Source organism: Podarcis pityusensis (genome assembly GCF_964106645.2).
Source record: "Podarcis pityusensis genome assembly, chromosome: 1".
NCBI classification, from domain to species: Eukaryota; Metazoa; Chordata; class Lepidosauria; order Squamata; family Lacertidae; genus Podarcis; species Podarcis pityusensis.
The window spans coordinates 116739016-116759220 of NC_138028.1; the positions used below are offsets into that span (position 1 = coordinate 116739016).

General features: G+C 42.9%; 1 protein-coding gene across 1 annotated transcript in view; it reads right to left on the reverse strand.

Moving 5' to 3' along the window:
• Positions 1 to 20205, reverse strand: part of MTX2 (metaxin 2) — a 41444-nt gene that overhangs the window by 5237 nt on the left and 16002 nt on the right. Inside the window, exons 2-6 of the mRNA XM_080972989.1 lie at positions 18787 to 18834; positions 17660 to 17706; positions 6391 to 6463; positions 3040 to 3116; positions 217 to 309 (exon numbers count right to left, since the gene is read on the reverse strand). Of these exons, the coding sequence (XP_080829115.1) occupies positions 217 to 309; positions 3040 to 3116; positions 6391 to 6463; positions 17660 to 17706; positions 18787 to 18834 (338 nt within the window). The remainder of the gene's footprint in view (positions 1 to 216; positions 310 to 3039; positions 3117 to 6390; positions 6464 to 17659; positions 17707 to 18786; positions 18835 to 20205) is intronic.

The following is a 20205-nucleotide window of genomic DNA, read 5'->3' on the forward strand; positions in this document are numbered from 1 at the left end:
AATTGAGATTGCAATATGTAAATTAGCGGTGTGCTGCTTTTTGAACCTAGCTGGAACCGTAAGCCCACCCTTGTGTTTTATTAAAAAATAAAGTAGGTAGGAACTCGCTTGCAGCATCACAAAGAAAACAGCATTCTATTTCCACCCCACCCCACCCTCCAATCCCCAATATCATTCATTTCACAAGACTGACAAATTACTAGTGTTTTGCCATACCTCTGCTGTCAAAAGCATATTATTGACTAATTCCATGTAGGCTTTCATCTCAGCTTTTTGGACTTCATCCAACCCATCACTAAGTGAATGGCCCTTAGGCAAGGAGAGAGAGAGAGAAAAGAGGGGGGTGAGAAAAGGAAGGGCAGGGAAAACAATCCGTTTGGGTCCTTTCCAAAGCCCACTCAAGTCGAGGGCTCTGGCTCACTCCAAAAGCTCCCTGCATTGCAACGTTACACATTAAAATGCTGCTTTGTAGATCATAAAGGCAATTGACGTTTCACAGAAAAATGAAACAAATACTGCAAAGTTCCTAATACAGTGGTACCTTGGAAGTTGAACGGAATCTGTTCCGGAAGTTCGTTCGACTTCCAAAACGTTTGGAAACCAAGGCACAGCTTCCAATTGGCTGCAGGAAGCTCCTGCAGCCAATCACAAACCACATCGGACGTTCAGGTTCCAAAGAACTTTTGCAAACCGGAACACTCACTTCCGGGTTTGCAGCGTTTGGGAGCCAAAACGTTTGACTTGCAAGGCATTCGGGATCCAAGGTACAACTGTATATATACAGCTCTATAATAAGTATTATATATTTACAAAAAGTACTGGGCAATACCCAATCACTGTCTCCTGCTTGTGCAATGGACTTCTGCTTGCTCAAAGAGGTCTTCCCATCTCTCTCCACCCACCTTGAAAACCCCATGCACCCCAAAATCTGATCCAGGGAGTTGGGGAGTTGAGGTTGAAGACAAGAGGGAAGCAAAATGAAATCCTGTCACATCTGATGGTGCAATGTTGGATCCTATAGTTTGAAATGCAGTATTTTAAAGCTGAAAAGTGCAAGGTACACCAGTATGCAGGATTTCCAACTATCCACCTGTTTTGCTTCTGCTTTCAAGCCAAGTAGCCTTTCTAAATACCACAGCCTCCTTGTAAATAAACCTAAGTAAATTATGATGATGCAGATGCCTTATAAAAACGCACCGGCATTGATCCACAGGGCTAAAGAAAGAAAGCAGGAATCAACGTGAACATTGATTACGTGGAATTTTAAGATTCAAACAAAGTGAATCTCTGTTCCGTAAGAACTAGTGTGTGGAAGCCAAGGAGTAAGTGCAACTTCCAGGCCTGCCAAAATGGCAGGAACCCACATGCAGCAATCTTCTAGACAAGAGCGCAGGATCAGGAGGGCTACTGGAACTTCAAAGGCTCCCATCTTCAAATAACTGCAGCACTGGAAGGGAACCAGGCTGTCTGATGAATGGGGAAGCCCAGCCAAATGGGCAGGGTATAAATAATAAATTATTATTATTATTATTATTACCTTGCAAAAAATATTTTTTTGGTGGGGGGCTTCAGAATGCAGCTATAGTTGGAGGAATAATTCATAAATATGTGGAAGAGCTAAAACCCCACCTAAACCAATTAATATTTTTAGGTGGAGACTGTGGAAGGCCTGGTATATGTGCGGACACATACAGGAAGACTGCCATTGTTCAAGGAATTTTCCCATTCAGACAATATTCCAACACATTCCTTTGATAAAAACAGCAGCGTTCAAGTTTTTTTATATATAGAATTGTCAACCTATAGTATCTCAACTAAAAAGACAGACAAGTAACTACTGGACTAAACCATGATGAAATTTGGTCACAGGAACAGAATTAGCCAAAAGGCTCCAGAAAAAGGACAGGAGACGCCAAAGACATATACTCGTCTACTAGACGCTTAAATGACTCTGTGATTAGTTGAAATAAAAGCACTTCAAAGTAACAGGAAGGAAATCAAACATTTTATTTTATTGTTTCTTGCATCTGGCTCACGGACCCCTGATGCCCATCCATGGACCCTCTAGGGATCAATGGACCATAGGTAAGAAACCAGGATACAGATGTTAAATAGCATTCAGGACAAGGTGGAACTCTGTAGGACACCACAGGACAACTCCCATGGTACCAAACAGCAGTTCCCTATAATGACTTTCTGGAAATGGAAGTAGAAGGAGAGTCACTGAAACACGGTACCCCCAACCCCTTTTTCTTCTCTCTACAGTATCAACAGGCTCCAAAAGCTCAAGGAGAATGAACAGGGTGACACTCCCCACATACCTGTCCTAACTAATGTTATTAACCAGGGTTAACCAAGATGGTTTCAGTGCCATGACCAGGTCTGGAGAAAGACTGGGATGAGTCCAAGTGATCAGCTTCCTCTAAGCATGCCTGAAGCTGTACCACCTGTGGGCACCTCTTTCTGAGAAGGAAGCACTCAGAAAAATAAAGGTGCACACGTGAATGGTATATCCATGCCCCTCTAGTCCACAGAAAGGACAAAAACAAAAGCATTTCATGTTACCTACTTTCTATTCATACACACACACACACGCACAATCTCTCCCTGTCAATGTCTCTCTCGCACAGGCAATATTTCGCACCAAGAAAAGATTCTGTCCTGGATTTTAAGGGCACCAGTTTTACTCAGCTGACGAGAAAAGAATAAGGGACATGACAGAGGAGTCAAATCTTGCCCTCAAGAGTTAAAAAGTTTAAATGAACAGCTACAAAAATATCCTTCTGCAGATGTGAGCCTGGAAAGCTCTCCCTCCTTTCCCCTCCTCTCTCTGCTAAACTGGAACCTTTCCTAAAGCTGGTTAATAAATTATTTTTGTTATGAGCCATTAGAAGAAGCCTTACTATGCAAAATAAATGATGCTATCCTGTCTTCTAGAGCTCTGGTTCTCAGGATAATTTTATCAACACAAACTTAATTAGCCCAACTGCTAAAACAAGAATTTGCTGAGGAAAAATAGGTTTCGTATATGCACCTTACCTTGGCTTTTACAAACTGGACAATGGGGCCAAGTTCAGAAACAACTTGATTTCCTACGTGAATAAAGGGCACTTTCCCTGCGAGGGAAAGAAGAAAAAACAGCACACTTTTAACTCATTTATCTAATTAAAACTGAGAGGTTGCTAGATGAAATCAGCAAGAGTTCAACAAATGCCATGTTAAGGGGGGGGGCGGGATGTGCCAAAGCTTCTGCACCTTTATAGCTAGTATGGAAATTATACTTCTGGCATTTGTTCCAGGCAGTGATTGTTGATCCCATCCTAAATACAAAGCCCCATGAAACACAAACACTTGGAAGCAATTAAAACATGTGGATCAGTGTTGGATATCTGAATCCCTTTGTGTCCTTTTACAACGAGATGCTCTCCATCGCACTCATTCTGTGATCTGCACAGCCCACCCTGACCCTCTGCATACCTGATAAGCAGAATCAGGGAACTCCGGACTGAACACCCTTAGCCACATACACAAGAAGTAGATGGGCATCTCTCTGCAAAAGCTTCCCATACTTACTTCTGGTTAAGTGCCAAAATCACAGCAGAGAAATGGGGGGGGGGGGGTGTTTGCTACAGCGCACCTTAAAAGAGTCTTCAGATATAGAACACAACTGAACCCGAGAGCTGCCCATCTTCCAATATATCTGCCTCATTTTTGTGCTGTAAGCCTGCAGTGACAACTGACTGTCACCCTTCGACTCCGTCAACTAGTTGTCAGTGTATTCTTCAAGGCATTTCAAAACCGATTAGACTCAGTAGAGTAACAATTGATCAAAGACTGCTAGGACACCTATGTCATATCTGTTGCAAGCGTGGAAGTGAAACATCCACTGAAGTAGATTCTACACTTGGTCAGCTTTCACAATGTGGGTCAGTTGTTGTTGTATTATTATTATTATTATTATTATTATTGCATTTTTTTACAACTTTTAAACATACTTCATACATTGTCCATCACTTATCTCTTTCCTTAAGACTTCCAAATCCATCTCTCCATGGCATTCAATGCCAACCTTGATCTGCTACGTATCCTGATTTTTGTCTCTAATCTTCCATTATTTATAATATTATCTGCTGCTCATGTTAACTCCTACTTGCACGTTAAATTGAATATTCTAGCCTTGAATATTGTTGCGTGTCAGTTTTGTCGAGGTATCACCACTTAATCAGGTGAACTACACCCATTAGGTGTGTGTATTATATACTTTTTAATTTTGTTTATTGCATTTATAGGCCACCTTTATCTTCCAAGGATCTCAAGGTGGTGTACATGCTTCTCCTTCTCCATGTTTCAGCCTCACAACAGCCCTGTGAGGTAGGCTGGCGAAGAGATGGTAACTGGCCCAAGGTCACCCACTGAGCTTCATGGCTGAGGGAGCATTCGAACCCTGGTCTGAGTGTGAGAGCTGTAAAACAGAAATGGCCCTCCTGTACCAACAAGGGCTTGGCTTTAGTTTCATGTACAACCTTTGGTGCTGCTCAGCTGGAGAAAACTGAGCACAGAAAGGAACTTCATAGATATCTAAGGTTGAGATAGTATGTAATCCTGACACTCCTTCAGTAATCAGTGTATTTGGTGAAGGACTTCGTTCCTTGTTCTATTTTTTTATTGCTGCCAAGAAAGAAGATTTAATGTTTTAAAGGCATAATTGTCACATTTGCACATTACACTAAACCAAGGGTAGTAGTTCCCTCCAAACAATGCTAGACCACAACTCCCATCATCCTTAACCACTGGCCTTGCTGGCTGGGGCTCATGGGAATTGGAGTCCAGTGCTATTCATATTCCCCACTCCTCGTTTGGTGCAACATGAATGAACACAGGCAATTCTTGGACTTGTCTGCTCCCCCTGCTCCTCCCAGGCAGAGTTAGTAAGCTTTTGGTTTCTGGTTTTGCTTAGCCACAGTTTGTCTTTCAGCAGACACTGTAGCTAACATTAAACTATGGCTTGTTTGAAACAAACCAACTTGAAAATATGGTTTTGCATGACATGCAAACACAGCCCCTTGAATAGTTAATACTGTCTAGCTGTCTATAGAGCTTTACTCGGGTTCAAAGTAGCAGTCACAAGAATCGATGCATCTGCACTATGGCATGCATTGCAAAAAGAATGCAGGGTCTTTTTGAGCTTACAGACCTCTCAATGGTTTTATCGATCCAGACTTTACTTCCACAAAGCTACTATATAAAGAATGGTCTTTTGGTGTTTCTGCGGCAGGAGTCAGCGTTTCAGTGCTCTCAGAAGGCTCTTAACAGATGGACAGAACGAAAGCAGAGCCAACCATGAAACCCTCAGGAACAGAATCCCATAAAAGGGAAGAGGCTTTCACAGCCAAAAGGTGATAATTCAAGTACTTTTTACTCAGTGTAGACCCACTGAAAGGAATGAACATTACTGAGTTAAGTCTGTTTAGCAACAGAGACTCCCCTCTTGATTTCAGGTCCCAAGGAAAGAAAACCCCCAGGTGATAAATTTAGGGGGTTGGGCACACTGTTTCATCGAGTCCACTCTTACAATACTTCTAATCAACTCAACTGATAAAGACCCAACTCAGACGTTGCAGCTGGCATAGCTGGTTTCTACAATCGATGCACACAAGTGTGCAACTATGTTTGCCTGGGCACTTCCATGCTGCTAGCTCTGTAATAAAACTCCAGCAATATGGGAAACTCCTCTCTGATAATAAACAATATCACGCATGGGTCCTCCATCTATAAATTAATTTTTATCATTATATCGCCCTCTACAAGAGATGAAGTCTGCGTCCAGAAACAGGGTCAATTTCCAATCAGTTGCCAAAGCTCCGGTTGTCTATGAAGGATGAAGCAAATGATATTCAGACAAGTCAGAAAAGCTGGTAGGAAGAGTGAAGTCCTTTGCAGTAATTTGGAGCTGTGAATGTAATAAAACTGCACCAAATCACCACAAAAGGGTCCATGCATGTCAATTCTCAAGCCAGCCTCAGAGGCTGGCCTGTTTTTCATCAAATTCTAGCCGCCATAACTTCTTGTACTGGTTTGTCAGAGAGGCCCCTTCTAAGTTTTTCCAATATCTAGCTCTCCATGGGCTCCTTTTGAAGTTAAAAATCAGACTCTCGCAACCCCATTCACTATGATTTGAATCATTCAGTACTTAAACACATGGAACTGTCTGCCTTGGCCCTAAGCCTGCTGTTATAATGCAAGCAAATAAAAAGGTAGAAACACATCATTATTTTCATTCCTTTCTAGCAGAACAAGATGCAAGCTCACATGCATTCATGGTCTGCGTGATGAGATACTGTTGCCATAGTTTCCAACCACAGGTGTAATGTAAATGAGTGTTGAACTTACCAGATGGGGACATATATTCAGCATTTGCCCTACAAACCACCTGGACTGGCAGGTTGCACATTTGCAAAAAGGCCTGGAAATAAAAGCAGAGCAAATGAAAAGATTACACTGGTTATCTGAAGGCAAAATTTTAAAAAATTAAAATTCTCAGGAATTTTAACCTACAATATAGGTTTTTCTAAAAGCTGGTTGCCAAAGCAGGTAAATATGGGATTTGTCAGTATGAGGTTCCAACATTTTGCACATCAAAACCCCCATTTTTACTACTCTAGTTGCTGTTACAGCAAATACATTAGTATCGAAGATGGTCTGTATTCTTTATTCAATTACTTTTGCATAACCAAGACAGCCTGTTGTTTTAATGGCCTTTGAGTAAGTTTAACTGGTTTAAATTGTAACGCTTCAAAATTAATGCATTTTTTTATTGCTGATACCTTAGTGATTTGGATGAATTTGTGAATAAATTTGTTAGCTAAATGCAGATATTCTCATTTTCGACAGGAGTGCTTTTCATATGTTTAGGAAATTTTGTAATTATTATGCTTCTGCTAGCTTGCATGTAAGGATTTCGATATAATTAAATATATTTTACATACTTCAGATTCTTTTTAACACTTCTATATACTGTTTTGGTCATCTGCTTTGAGCATAATCCAGAGGAGCAGCATGCAAATAAATTGTTGGCAACAATTATATTCCCTTTCTCTATACCATACTGAAAATGAGAAAATTTTTACATGAAGTGTGTTTTCGCTTACTGTCTTTCACTTATTGTTTCATACTTTGTTTTATTTCCTAGTTCAGAAGTAATGATTCCTGCAGCTTTAAAATGAATGAATGAGAACACAACCAGTGCAAACACTGCTGCTTTTAGCTATCATTCCAAGCTTAAACCTATTTGCAAACAATGGTGATTTCCCCCCCCCCATCCAACTCTACCCACAAACTAAAGGGCAGCCCACTATGCATTTAAAATTATGAAGCACAGAGAAATGTGCTCTTTCCCCACCACCAACACCAGTGGTCAAGCATAAAGAATGCTCAGCCTATAGAATAGGAAGGTGACATGCACCTGTGAACCCTAACATTAGTCAGCTGAGCTGCCTAAAGGCTAAATCCTGGCTCTACAAATGGATTAGAATCATGAAGATCTGAAACTGTGGATTGGGGAACCCTGGACTGTGAGACATCTCTCTGGCCTCTGCTAGCCACATCTGAAGCAAAGTCCTGTCTAGGTCACGCCGTGTGGATCAAATCCCAGAGAGGGCTCTTTTGCCACAATAGAAAATTAAAGGTAAAGGTAAAGGGACCCCTGACCATTAGGTCCAGTCGTGCCCAACTCTGGGGTTGCGGCGCTCATCTCGCTTTACTGGCCGAGGGAGCCGGCGTACAGCTTCCAGGTCATGTGGCCAGCATGACTAAGCTGCTACTGGCGAACCAGAGCAGCGGATGGAAACGCCGTTTACCTTCCCGCCGGAGCGGTACCTATTTATTTACTTGCACTCTGACGTGCTTTCGAACTGCTAGGTTGGCAGGAGCAGGGATTGAGCAATGGGAGCTCACCCCTTCACGGGGATTCAAACCACCGACCTTCTGATCGGCAAGTCCTAGGCTGTGTGGTTTAACCCACAGTGCCACCTGCGTTAGGGAGACACAAATGAAGAGAAAGGTGGCAGTGAAGCACTTTGGCTAAACCACCCTTTGTGCCCTGGTCCACAGATTCATGCACAGTAGCAAAGCATAAGGATCTCCACAAATATTCAAACATGCGTTGGGCAATGATAGGAGAGAATGTGCCCCTAAAGCAGTGGTGGCCAAACTCGGCCCTCCAGCTGTTTTTGGACTACAACTCCCACTCCCTCCAGCTGTTTTTGGACTACAACCAGTGGTCAGGGATGTTGGGAATTGTAGTCCAAAAACAGCTGGAGGGCCGAGTTTGGCCATCACTACCCTAAAGAAGGGACACGGGTGGCGCTGTGGGTTAAACCACAGAACCTAGGACTTGCCGATCAGAAGGTCGGCGGTTCGAATCCCCGCAATGGGGTGAGCTCCCGTTACTCAGTCCCTCCTCCTGCCAACCTAGCAGTTCGAAAGCACGTCAAAGTGCAAGTAGATTAATAGGTAGCGCTCCGGCGGGAAGGTAAACGGCATTTCCGTCCGCTGCTCTGGTTCGCCAGAAGCGGCTTAGTCATGCTGGCCACCTGACCCGGAAGCTGTACACCGGCTCCCTCGGTCAATAAAGCGAGATGAGCGCCGCAACTCCAGAGTCGTTCATGACTGGATCTAATGGTCAGGGATCCCTTTACCTTTACCTTTACCCTAAAGGAACAAGGGTACATGGGATGCCCATGTACCATGCTTTTTTTTTGTTTCTTTAAGCTGCACACTATTGATCTTACAAATATATTGAAACAGATTCAAGTTAAATCACAATGAGTAATATTTTAAATGTGGCTCCAGAAAATGCCAGCATGACAGGGGAGGAAAAAAAGGGGATTTGCTTTTTCCTCTTGTTCTCCTCCATGAAAAGCACAACAAAGGGGAAGCTGGGTAATGACAATTGAGGGATTATTCTCCAATTTATCTGGGGTGGAAAAGCGTGTCTGAAAATTTAAAAAAAAAAAAACCCTGGACAAATGTACGAAATATTCCAGCTTTCCTATCAAGCAGTAGCAGACTCTGTAAAGTGAAAAGTCTGTCTGCAATTATAAATGAAAACTGTTCAGTATCGTACTTGGAGTGACAGATTATATTCCTAATCCAGTTATGGTAATAGCCACATTTGTAGTTTAACATAAATTAAGAGTTTAATTGTATTTGTGACTACTTTAAACAAAGTAACAAATTCCTTTGTACCTGTAAATGTAATTTATTGCAAAGCCAGGTTCATTTTCCAAAACAATCTATTTTACACTGCACTGGAATGCTGCTATAATGGTATAATGTAATTCCTGCTGCAGAATGTGAGAAGGGTAGACTCACTGGTAACACAGAGGAGGTTTTGAAGATAAATGAAGATGCTATTCATTCAGGGGTAATTTCATCTTAGAACCATATGAAAGATGTTTCGCTCAGACACAGTGGATGCCTGGCTAGGGATTTCAGTCTATTTTCAGCTACAATGTAATGTTGTTAAATCGATTATGTTGATACTGTATTTCTAATCATGAAGAATTCCAGCTATTATTCTGGTTAAAGAATAGATTGTCAGGCTTTCATTATACTGTTCAGACCCTCTCTCCTTCTCTCTCTCTCCCTCTCTCTCTCTCTCTCTCTCTCCCTAGTGAAGAGCAACAAGCACAGTTTCAGGTCACAAAGTTGAAATTATAAATTCATGTTACAAGTCACAAATCAGTAAAATCAAGACCAGGTTGCCTGCAGAGTTGCCTTTCTTTTTTCTACATAGTAATATATAAAACAGTCTTCTTTTTCATTGTTAACAAAAAGCAAGCTGCTGACCTTCAGATGCGTCCTGAGACTCCCTCTTACACAGCAACATTTTCCTCAATCATGTTTCTGTTTCAGGGGAACAGAGGGATCCATTCCTAATCCCTCAACTCTGGGAAACAATGCATTTTGGAACACTGCATAGAATACGGTTGTGCTAATATCATGGTCTCCTATTGGCTGGTGCCCATGCCAACCTGTTGCAATGACTTAGTAATGTTATGGCCCATATTGGAGAGGACTGGGATGGCAGGTGACTTACACAGCTGGTTTAGAAGGGCCTCTCAGCTGGCTAGTGGCAGGGTGACATACAGTGGAGCCTCGTGTTACGTACTGTCCTCCTTGCGAACGCTACGGGTTACGAGCTCCGCTGACCCAGAAGTAGATGCCCCTTGTTGCGAACTTTGCCCCGGGATGCAAGCGGAAGTCGCGCGCTGGCAGCACAGAAGCAGGAGGCACCATTAGCAAAAGCGTGCCTCATGTTACGAGCGGTTTCGGCTTAAGAACGGACCTTCGGTACAAATTAAGTTCATAACCGGAGGTACCACTGTACTCGGAAACATCTCTATTTGCTGCACTGCCAGTTGCAAATTATCTCAGGTAGAAGGGGCTACAAGGGACTTCTGTCCAGGCCTGTGGGATGTGACTCCAGTGCTAGGTGAGACTCACTATAAGGAAGCCCCTGATAAGAGATTGCTCCCTTCAAATCCATACACACTGCCCAGGCTTGCACCCCAGGGAAGTCACTTCGGTGCTGCTAGCACAGCAGTTTGACTTCACCCCCGGGGCGCACTCCATGTCCCTCAATGGAGGTTTGGCAGATACAGTGGTACCTCAGGTTAAGAACTTAATTCGTTCTGGAAGTCTGTTCTTAACCTGAAACTATTCTTAACCTGAATCACAACTTTAGCTAATGGGGCCTCCTGCTGCCGCTACGCCGCCGCATCATGATTTCTGTTCTCATCCTGAAGCAAAGTTCTTAACCCGAGGTAATATTTCTGGGTTAGCGGAGTCTGTAACCTGAAGCATATGTAACCTGAAGCGTATGTAACCTGAGGTACCACTGTAGATGCCAACAATGTTATTACAGAGTGTTCCTAATTCATGGTGCAAAAAAAGACAAAAGGTTGTATCCAATTAAATTCTACTCAGAAACAGGGCCAATAATTTTAATCATGTAAGTTAGCCACGTCCATTAATTTCAGTGCTTCTACTCTGACTAACATTGGATACAACCCACAGAAAGCTAAGTGATAAGAGCCTGACTTCTCCAGTGTTTACAAACCCCTGCACTTTGGCAAGAAAAAGAGAGGCTGGAAATTATTTTTCAAGATACTCTTCTGCCCTTGATTTCAAGCAGGAAGAACATATGGAAAAAGAACAGCTGAAACAACGATGCCTTATGAGGAACGGCTAAGGGAGCTGGGCATGTTTAGCCTGGAGAAGAGGAGCTTAAGGGGTGATATGATAGCCATGTTCAAATATATAAAAGGATGTCACATAGAGGAGGGAGAAAGGTTGTTTTCTGCTGCTCCAGAGAAGCGGACACGGAGCAATGGATCCAAACTACAAGAAAAAAGATTCCACCTAAACATTAGGAAGAACTTCCTGACAGTAAGAGCTGTTCGACAGTGGAATTTGCTGCCAAGGAGTGTGGTGGAGGTCTTTAAGCAGAGGCTTGACAACCATATGTCAGGAGTGCTCTGATGGTGTTTCCTGCTTGGCAGGGGCTTGGACTCGATGGCCCTTGTGGTCTCTTCCAACTCTATGATTCTATGAATACTAATAGTGCAATGTCTACTCAGAAGCCAGCCCTACTGATTAGGATTGCAGCCTAAAACTTTCACACTATCAAGCATATCCCATTTTTTAAACAGCAAGAAATTAGAATGAGAAAAAAACCACCTAAAGTAGACTTGTGCAGCCTTCCTTAACTGTTAGCAATTCACACAGTAAGGTAGAAGTAGATCATATTGAATTGGTACTAAATATATTCGCCCTCACATACAAAGAAACAGCTTCTAAATGGAAACTATTCAAAATTCAACCCTTTTAATTGGTGTCTCCTCCCCTTTTGCAATTCCTCATATTCAATAGTGATAAAACTGAACTTCAGTAGTAAATGAATGGTATCTGGGCCTATATCAAACCAGTATTGTGAATTCTAATGAAGCTGGCTTTCAACTTAAATCTTCTGGGGTTAGGAATAAAAAAACAGAATGGAATGGTTAACTTTGGGTAACTTTAGACTCAGTATGAAATGGCTGTGGCTTTTGCTATTGAGCTAGGTCAAAGTTTGGACCACAAGGACTAATATGCCTGCAATGGAGTTACAGGCAGAGTATGAGCTTTTGCAATCCTGGATCATTTAAACTCCAGTATTTGAATGTAAGGTAAAGGTAAAAGTTAAAGGACCCCTGGACAGTTATGTCCTGTCAAAGGTGACTATGGTGTTGTGGCGCTCATCTCACTTTCAGGCCAAGGAAGCTGGCGTTTGTCCACAGACAGCTTTCTGGGTTATGTGACCAGCATGACTAAACCGCTTCTGTTGCAACGGGAACACCGTGACGGAAACCAGAGTGCACGGAAATGCCATTTACTTTCCTGCCACAGTGGTACCTATTTATCTAATTGCACTGGCATGCTTTCGAACTGCTAGATTGGAAGGAGCTGGGACAGAGCAATGGGAGCTCACCCCATCGCAGAGATTCGAACCACCGACCTTCTGATCGGCAAGCCCAAGAAGCTCAGTGGTTTAGACCACAGCGCCAACTGCATCCCAGTATTTGAACGTACAGCATTTCCGCCCCACCCCTGCCGCCATTCACTCTAAAGTGCAACAGAACTTATTTACCTTTGTAGTGAAACTCACAAATTAACAGACACACACACTCAGAGAAAGAGACAAGGGTTGAAACACCACAGATTAATCAACGTCCTGAGACCCTTTCAGATGCTCAGGAGTACAGTGGTACCTTGGGTTAAGTACATAATTCGTTCCGGAGGTCCGTTCTTAACCTGAAACTGTTCTTAACCTGAAGCACCACTTTAGCTAATGGGGCCTCCCGCTGCCACTGCGCCACCGGAGCACGATTTCTGTTCTCATCCTGAAGCAAAGTTCTTAACCCGAGGTACTATTTCTGGGTTAGCAGAGTCTGTAACCTGAAGCGTATGTAACCTGAAGCATATGTAACCTGAGGTACCACTGTATAGGTGCCTTGCAGATGTATGACAAAACGTGTCCAGAGGTGGGGAGACAAAGCCTGCCACTCTCTTCCTAAATACTTTCAGAAACTCCCTCCTTCCAAATGTCCGAAAGGGGCTCTTGTTGGAAATGATGACCTTCCCAACCAGCTGCCTCCAGATGTTATTGGACCACTCCCAGAATCCCAAACAACTGACCCTCCTAGCTGGGGATCCATGGATACCCAGGAGACATCAGGAGCCATTCCAGTGACCAAGCATCTTAACTTGATCACAAGTGGCTGATAGCCAGGTGCGAAATGCGCCTTGGCACCTGGCAATTTTTGTATGGCCTGGCCATATATCAAGCAGCTCCACAAGAAACACATTCCACATTATGGGTGGTACGCGGGTGGCGCTGTGGGTTAAACCACAGAGCCTAGGACTTGCCGATCAGAAGGTCGGCAGTTCAAATCCCTGCGACGGGGTGAGCTCCCGTTGCTCAGTCCCTGCTCCTGCCAACCTAGCAGTTCTAAAGCACGTCAAAGTGCAAGTAGATAAATAGGTACCGCTCCGGTGGGAAGGTAAATGGCGTTTCTGTGCGCTGCTCTGGTTCGCCAGAAGCGGCTTAGTCATGCTGGCCACATGACCCCCGGAAGCTGTCTGCTCCCTCGGCCTATAGAGTGAGATGAGCGCCGCAACCCCAGAGTCGGCCACAACTGGACCTAATGGTCAGGGGTCCCTTTACCTTTACGTTTTTACCGCAACAAAGTTTCACATCAATCTAACCAAGATGTAAGAAGAATGGATTGTTTTGTTCTGTGAACCGCCCTGAGACCTCCGGGTATAGGCTGGTATATAAATTCAGTAAATAATAATTACCATTGTCTCCACCACAACATGCAAGTCTGAACATCAGAAAGAGATAACCAGACTGATATTTTCATTAGTCATTGCTTAAAAATAGCTAGTAAACTAACCTTAACAGATTGGAGCAATATTATTATTTAGAAAAATAAGTATGTTTTTTTTTAAAAAAAAAAAGGAATCAGCAGTATATTTTTAATACAGATTCTTAAAACAGATACCATCCCCTTACATCAAAGAAAATTGTTCCATAAAGTTTAAAATCAGATATCTGTTGAAATCATATTTATAGTCATGGCTACTATCAGCTGTCAGACCAAAGAATATTGAAGATAAAGACGTTCTTTTAATATATTATGGTTAATTTATCATCTAAGTGACATGTGTAGAACAACAAAATGGAAATAATCAAACAATATACTCCTTCGGCGGGGGGGGCGGACCTTGTTTTAAAAATATTATTATGCTGATGAAGGTAATTATTAACACTTGCTCTATATACACATGTGTATTCCAAAAACTATAATACAGGGTTTAAAACTTTTAATGGTGTAATCTACTTCTTTATCCAAGGATTAGCTAAAATGATTATATATTACACTAATATTTGCTTATCAAAATAACAGCGCTTTCCACATTAGTGGAAATCAAAATTATTAACTACAATTGTGCCCCATAATTGGGGGTGCTTGTGATCAGTGTCACCCATCAAAATTAGTATTATTTATGTACTTTATTCACTTCCCCCATCTAACACCCCTTTTTGAATTAAAAATTGAAAAACACTTTTTAAAAAGATTGCAGCATAGTTTTACTAACATGTAAATTTCTTGCTTTTTTCAAACATTTCTCTGAATGTGACTTTTTACATTTTGGGCTTTATTGTTATGTATTACTTTTAATAAACCTTTACATCTTTGTATGCCTTCTGATAAGCACAATCCTGTACATGTTTACTCAGAAGTAACTCCCGTTCAGACACAGTAGGTCGTATTCCCAAGTACATGTGCCTAGGATTCCTGCCTCTGTGGGACTTACTTCTGAGTAGTCATGTATAGGATTGTGCTGTAAATCTCACTTAGTTCTTACTCCCGTGTCCTAGATCAATGTCCAGTGAGTGGACCTATTAAAATCAATAGACTTTCAAGTCCATTGACTTCATGAAGTCTACTCTTGAGTATAACTAAGACTGGCTATCACCCTCAGTTTTAGGTCTTTTTGCTTACGTTTTAGAGTGTCATTTTAATACAGAGCATGGAAACATTTCACAACGATTATGAACTTTGTTTTTTCAACACTGCAAACAGTTACATCACTGTTCCCTCCCCCCCCCCCATTTATAAATGAGAAAAGAGAAAACAAAACACCTTTTTAACAGTGCTGTTCAGCTCTGAAGACATTACTATTATTATTGTTTATTGAATTTATACCCCACCCTATACACAGAGGTTTCAGGGTGGTTCACATCTGTTTGTTTCAAATTCCAAGTACAGTGCTACCTCGGAAGTCAAATGGAATCCGTTCCGGAAGTCCGTTCAACTTCCAAAATGTTCGGAAGCCAAGGCAAGGCTTCCGATTGGCTGCAGCCAATTGATTGAAGCTCCTGCAGCCAATCAGAAGCCGTGAAAGCTGCAAAAGCCGCATTGGACATTCGAGTTCCAAAGAACGTTCGCAAACCAGAACACTGACTTCTGCGTCTGCAGTGTTCGGGAGCCAAAACGTTCAAGTCGCAAGGCATTCGTCAACCAAGGTACGACTGTAGTACAATTCCAAGTTTGTATCTTCCCTCTATGGCACATAAAATATCCTTTTTCACTTCGACTTTGGCTCAGTTTGCATGTAATGCTAATCCAAACCACTTCTTCAGCAAATGCTTATGGAAAAACTGGGCATCCTACCCAATTTTAATTCTGAATAAGGCACCAGAGGCTGCTAGTTCTTGCATATAAACTTTTACAGAGTATAAGGGTTTAATTTTGTATACAAATACTCCTCTGACTGCAAAAGCATGAACTTGGCTGGGTCAGCTATAAAATATAGCAGAGGATAAATATCCAAATGACATCAGTGGGAAGCCTACAGATATGGAAGGGGGGGTGTACAGTGGTACCTCGGGTTACATACACTTCAGGTTACATACACTTCAGGTTACATACGCTTCAGGTTACAGACTCCGCTAACCCAGAAATAATACCTCGGGTTAAGAACTTTGCTTCAGGATGAGAACAGAAATCGTGCTCCGGCAGCAGCAGGAGGCCCCATTAGCTAAAGTGGTGCTTCAAGTTAAGAACAGTTTCAGGTTAAGTACGGACCTCCGGAACGAATTAAGTACTTAACCTGAGGTACCACTGTATATGGATATATTATTGTCTATTTATCTCCTTGCACACACATCCCAAGGCAATGGACAGAGGGCAATAAAAACAGCTAAAAATAGTTTAAAACTATATGCAAAATAGCAGCAGATTTTTTAAAAAACACACACCAATAGTAAACAGGCACTCATAGCAGAGACCTATTCATCCAGCTAGGAAGGCTGGGGTTAGTGTTGTATTTTGGCAGAAATGTTCCACAGAACAAGGCTGGGCAAAAGATTCCTGCGCTGCAGATGGTTGGACTAGATCAGGGGTACGCAACCTAAGGCCCGTGGGCCGGATGCAGTCCAATCGCCTTCTCAATCCGGCCCGCGGACGGTCCGGGAATCAGCATGTTTTTACTTGAGTAGAATGTGTGCTTTTATTTAAAATGCATCTCTGGGTTATTTGTGGGGCATAGGAATTTGTTCATTTCCCAAAAAAAAATATAGTCCGGCCCACCACATGGTCTGAGGGACGGTGGACTGGCCCACAGCTGAAAAAGATTGCTGACCCCTGGACCAGATGATCCTTGGGGTCCCTTCCAACTCCACAATTCTATGAGTCTATGAGGGGCAGCTACACTTAAGGCCCTGCTTTGAGTCAGTGCAGATTGCAAGACATCTAATGCTGTACTCGTACGGTTCTGGATAAAATACATGAGCTCATCCTGTGTTAGGGACAATGTTGCCGCTTGCTACCTTGTGTCCTGCTGCTCCTCTCTCAAAAAGTACGTCTTGTCATGCATGATTGGCCCAAATGTCACTGACAACGCCTAAGGTGGGGACAGCAGTCCCGTTTGGATGCCATGACAAGCCCTAAACCATGGCTTGCCATGACAGAATGGCATCCGAGTTCATGCTACCCAATCATCCATCAGCGCGTTCCTCCCCAATGCAAGAGGAAGCAGCAAACCATGAGCCAGGACTTAATGCGATACACAGCGATAGTGACATTTCTTTTCAAAGAAACCGCAATCTGAATCCAAGGTTTGTTCTTGGCTTCCGGGTCATAGCACGCTTAGAGAGAAACAAACCACAAGGGCTGGTTCGGACCTCACGGAACGCCAAGGCTCGTGGTTTGTTATTCCTACTCATGCTACACAATCATGGTGGGAGCAATTCAGAAGCATGTATTGGCATGCTACTCTTTCACAGTAAGCCCTGGTTTGTGGCTTACCACGTTGTCTAGACGCAGCTGAAGTGCGATAAAATATTTTGCTTCACATTTTTGCTATGCCTCCAGAGAGAAAAGAGCATTGCCCGTGTACATCCAACGGCAACACAATACAACACAACGGTGCAAAAGTCCTTTTCATTTCAGAAGGGCATACATTAATGAAATGTTCAGTGGATGGGGCCAGTTGTTCTCGGATACATTAACACGTGCCAAGTAGGAAAGTAGAACGATGCTTTTACCTGAACAGCAAGACAAGCAGCATTATCAGAAAGCAAAACTTGTTCGTCTGTAAAATAAATAAATAAAGTGCAGGACAATTATTGGAAATAATGACTCCTTCCCCAATGGATAATTGCAGATCATTTGGGGGTGCAAAAATAAATGGTGTACAAACATAAGGAGACAAACTGATTTAACACGAATCACATGCCCCATTACATTAATGTAGCTTTAGGAAGCCTGTGGTCTCAGAAATATTTCCTTTAGCTCTGCCCTGCAATTTATCGTATGGTCCCAACAGTTAAAATCCCTAACCGATATGTGTGTGTGTGTGTGTGTGTGTGTGTGTGTGTGTGTGTGTAAGTTCTTGTGTGTGCGCATGCCTTGGGCTTTTTCTTTTTAAAAAATAAAATAAACGGGCAATTATTCATTTCCTAATAGAAATAAAAACAAACAACTTCATAATTCCTCTTGCTAAAAAGTAAAAGCATACATATATATATATATATATATATATATATATAAAACCAGCTTGCAGTTAATATTGCGCACTGTGTCTAGGTCTGTCACACAAAAGAAAGATGACAAGTACACAGCAATAAAAATCCCATGCTTAGAAGACTAGGGCTGCTACCTATTAGTCTTCATTACTTTGCAGTCTTCTGACAACTGTAGCAGGCTGCTGAGCCCCAAATGGGGGCCATAATGTGATCTGATGATATATGAAGAGCTGCTAAAGGGAGCCTGAACCATCCTAGCCTATACATTTTAACAGTTCCTTTTTACCGGGAGCCCACTTTACCACAAGACTTCAAAAATCTGCTGCCTCAGCTATTGGCGCAGTAAATCTGCCAACTGGGCCTGCAAACCACATCATTTTACACTGCCTACAGCAGCCAATATAATGAGTCAATAATAAACCAAGGACCTTATAAGGCCATGAATAGCTGGCTTATATTGGCAGGTACAAGTTTAGCAAAAACCTATGGCCGGACGACCACCACAAAGGATGCTCGTTTTAACAAGGTTCTTTCTCCCCACTTACCCACCGCCCCCTTCGCACCCGCCAGGCTCCAGTTAATTACATCGCTGCATATTTAATGAAGCGCCCCCCCCGTTAAGTGCAAAAAAAAAATAAAGTACTCACCTTTCAGCGGCTGATACAATGCTGCGTTCTGAGGCCAAGGTTCTGCAGCTGCAGAAGGAGAAAGAAAACAATTGGATTCATTCAGAATTTAAAGAAGCCAAAATGAGCATTAGTCATTAGGGGTTTTTATTATTAAAAACAAAAACAAAAAACACCAGAACCCTCTCTGTTTAGATCAGGCTTCCTCAACCTCGGCCCTCCAGACGTTTTTGAGACTACAATTCCCATCATCCCTGACCACTTGTCCTGCTAGCTAGGGATGATGGGAGTTGTAGTCCAAAAACAGCAGGAGACCCAAGTCTGGGAAACCCTGTCCTAGACAGGTGAGGAGTCAAGATCTGCACCTTAACAAACATTTTCCAGTATAACCACCATAACATGCCTATTATACGACACACATCAAATCGCACATCTGCCAAACCATTAGAGTACGTTACTGTTATAATATATTCATATACCACTTTGGGGCCCAAGGACCCCAAAGCGGTGAACAAAAGAAGAAGGATACAATGGGTGGTATCCAGCTAAACAGATCTGTTAGTACAAGGGTTTCCATCTGCACCACGGAACTTCTCCTCCCTATCCTCAATCACTTTTGGGGATTCCCCCAATCATCCAGAGCAGATTTGGAAAGGTGTGGGGCAGGGAAGAGTAGAGGGAAAGTTGCATTTCACAAGCAGAAATCCTTGCACTAGTAGTGGATCTGTTTAGCTAGATACTGACTATTACAAGTATGTTAAACACAATAAATCAATCAAAACAATATAAAATAGCAAAACTACAAAGCCTCTCCTCATCCAAGAGGGGAGGTGTTGTGGGCGGGACGCGATTTTTGCATCACACAGGGGGTGTTACGCCCACTGCCCCACTCACCTGGCTGGCGCACCACGCCCACAGGTAAGCGCCCAACCGGGCGACTTGGAGGGGGCGTGGTTTGCAGTTTAACTTACTGCTGTGCCAGCCATTCCGCCTCATTTTCCGCCTTCTCGTTGCGAGTCACCCACCCTCCACTCCCTTAGAGCTTAGGGCTTAGTTTTTCTCTTGACCTTGCTATGGACCTTAGGTTGGTCGCCCAGGTTGCCCAGGGGGCCTGGTAGGAATTTTTCCAATTGGCATTAGGCCTTTTGGTTTTTTCGCCTACCTCGTAGCAATCGTCACAACTTTATTGGTATTGGCGGTTAGGTTAGGCATTGGAATGTGTTGATGGTGTGTGGAAGGGGTAGGTGTGGCCATCGCCTACCCTTTCAAATTTGGGTATTCCGTTAAAGGAATCTGGCGGTCGTGGATCCTGTCCAATGCCTGTGTGGCAGGGGGCCATGGCACGACCCTCGGTGACATCAGGGGAGAGCTTATAGTTGTATTAGCATCAACAGGCTCCACCTTCTGGTGAATAAACCCCCTTTGGGCTCACCCCTCTCT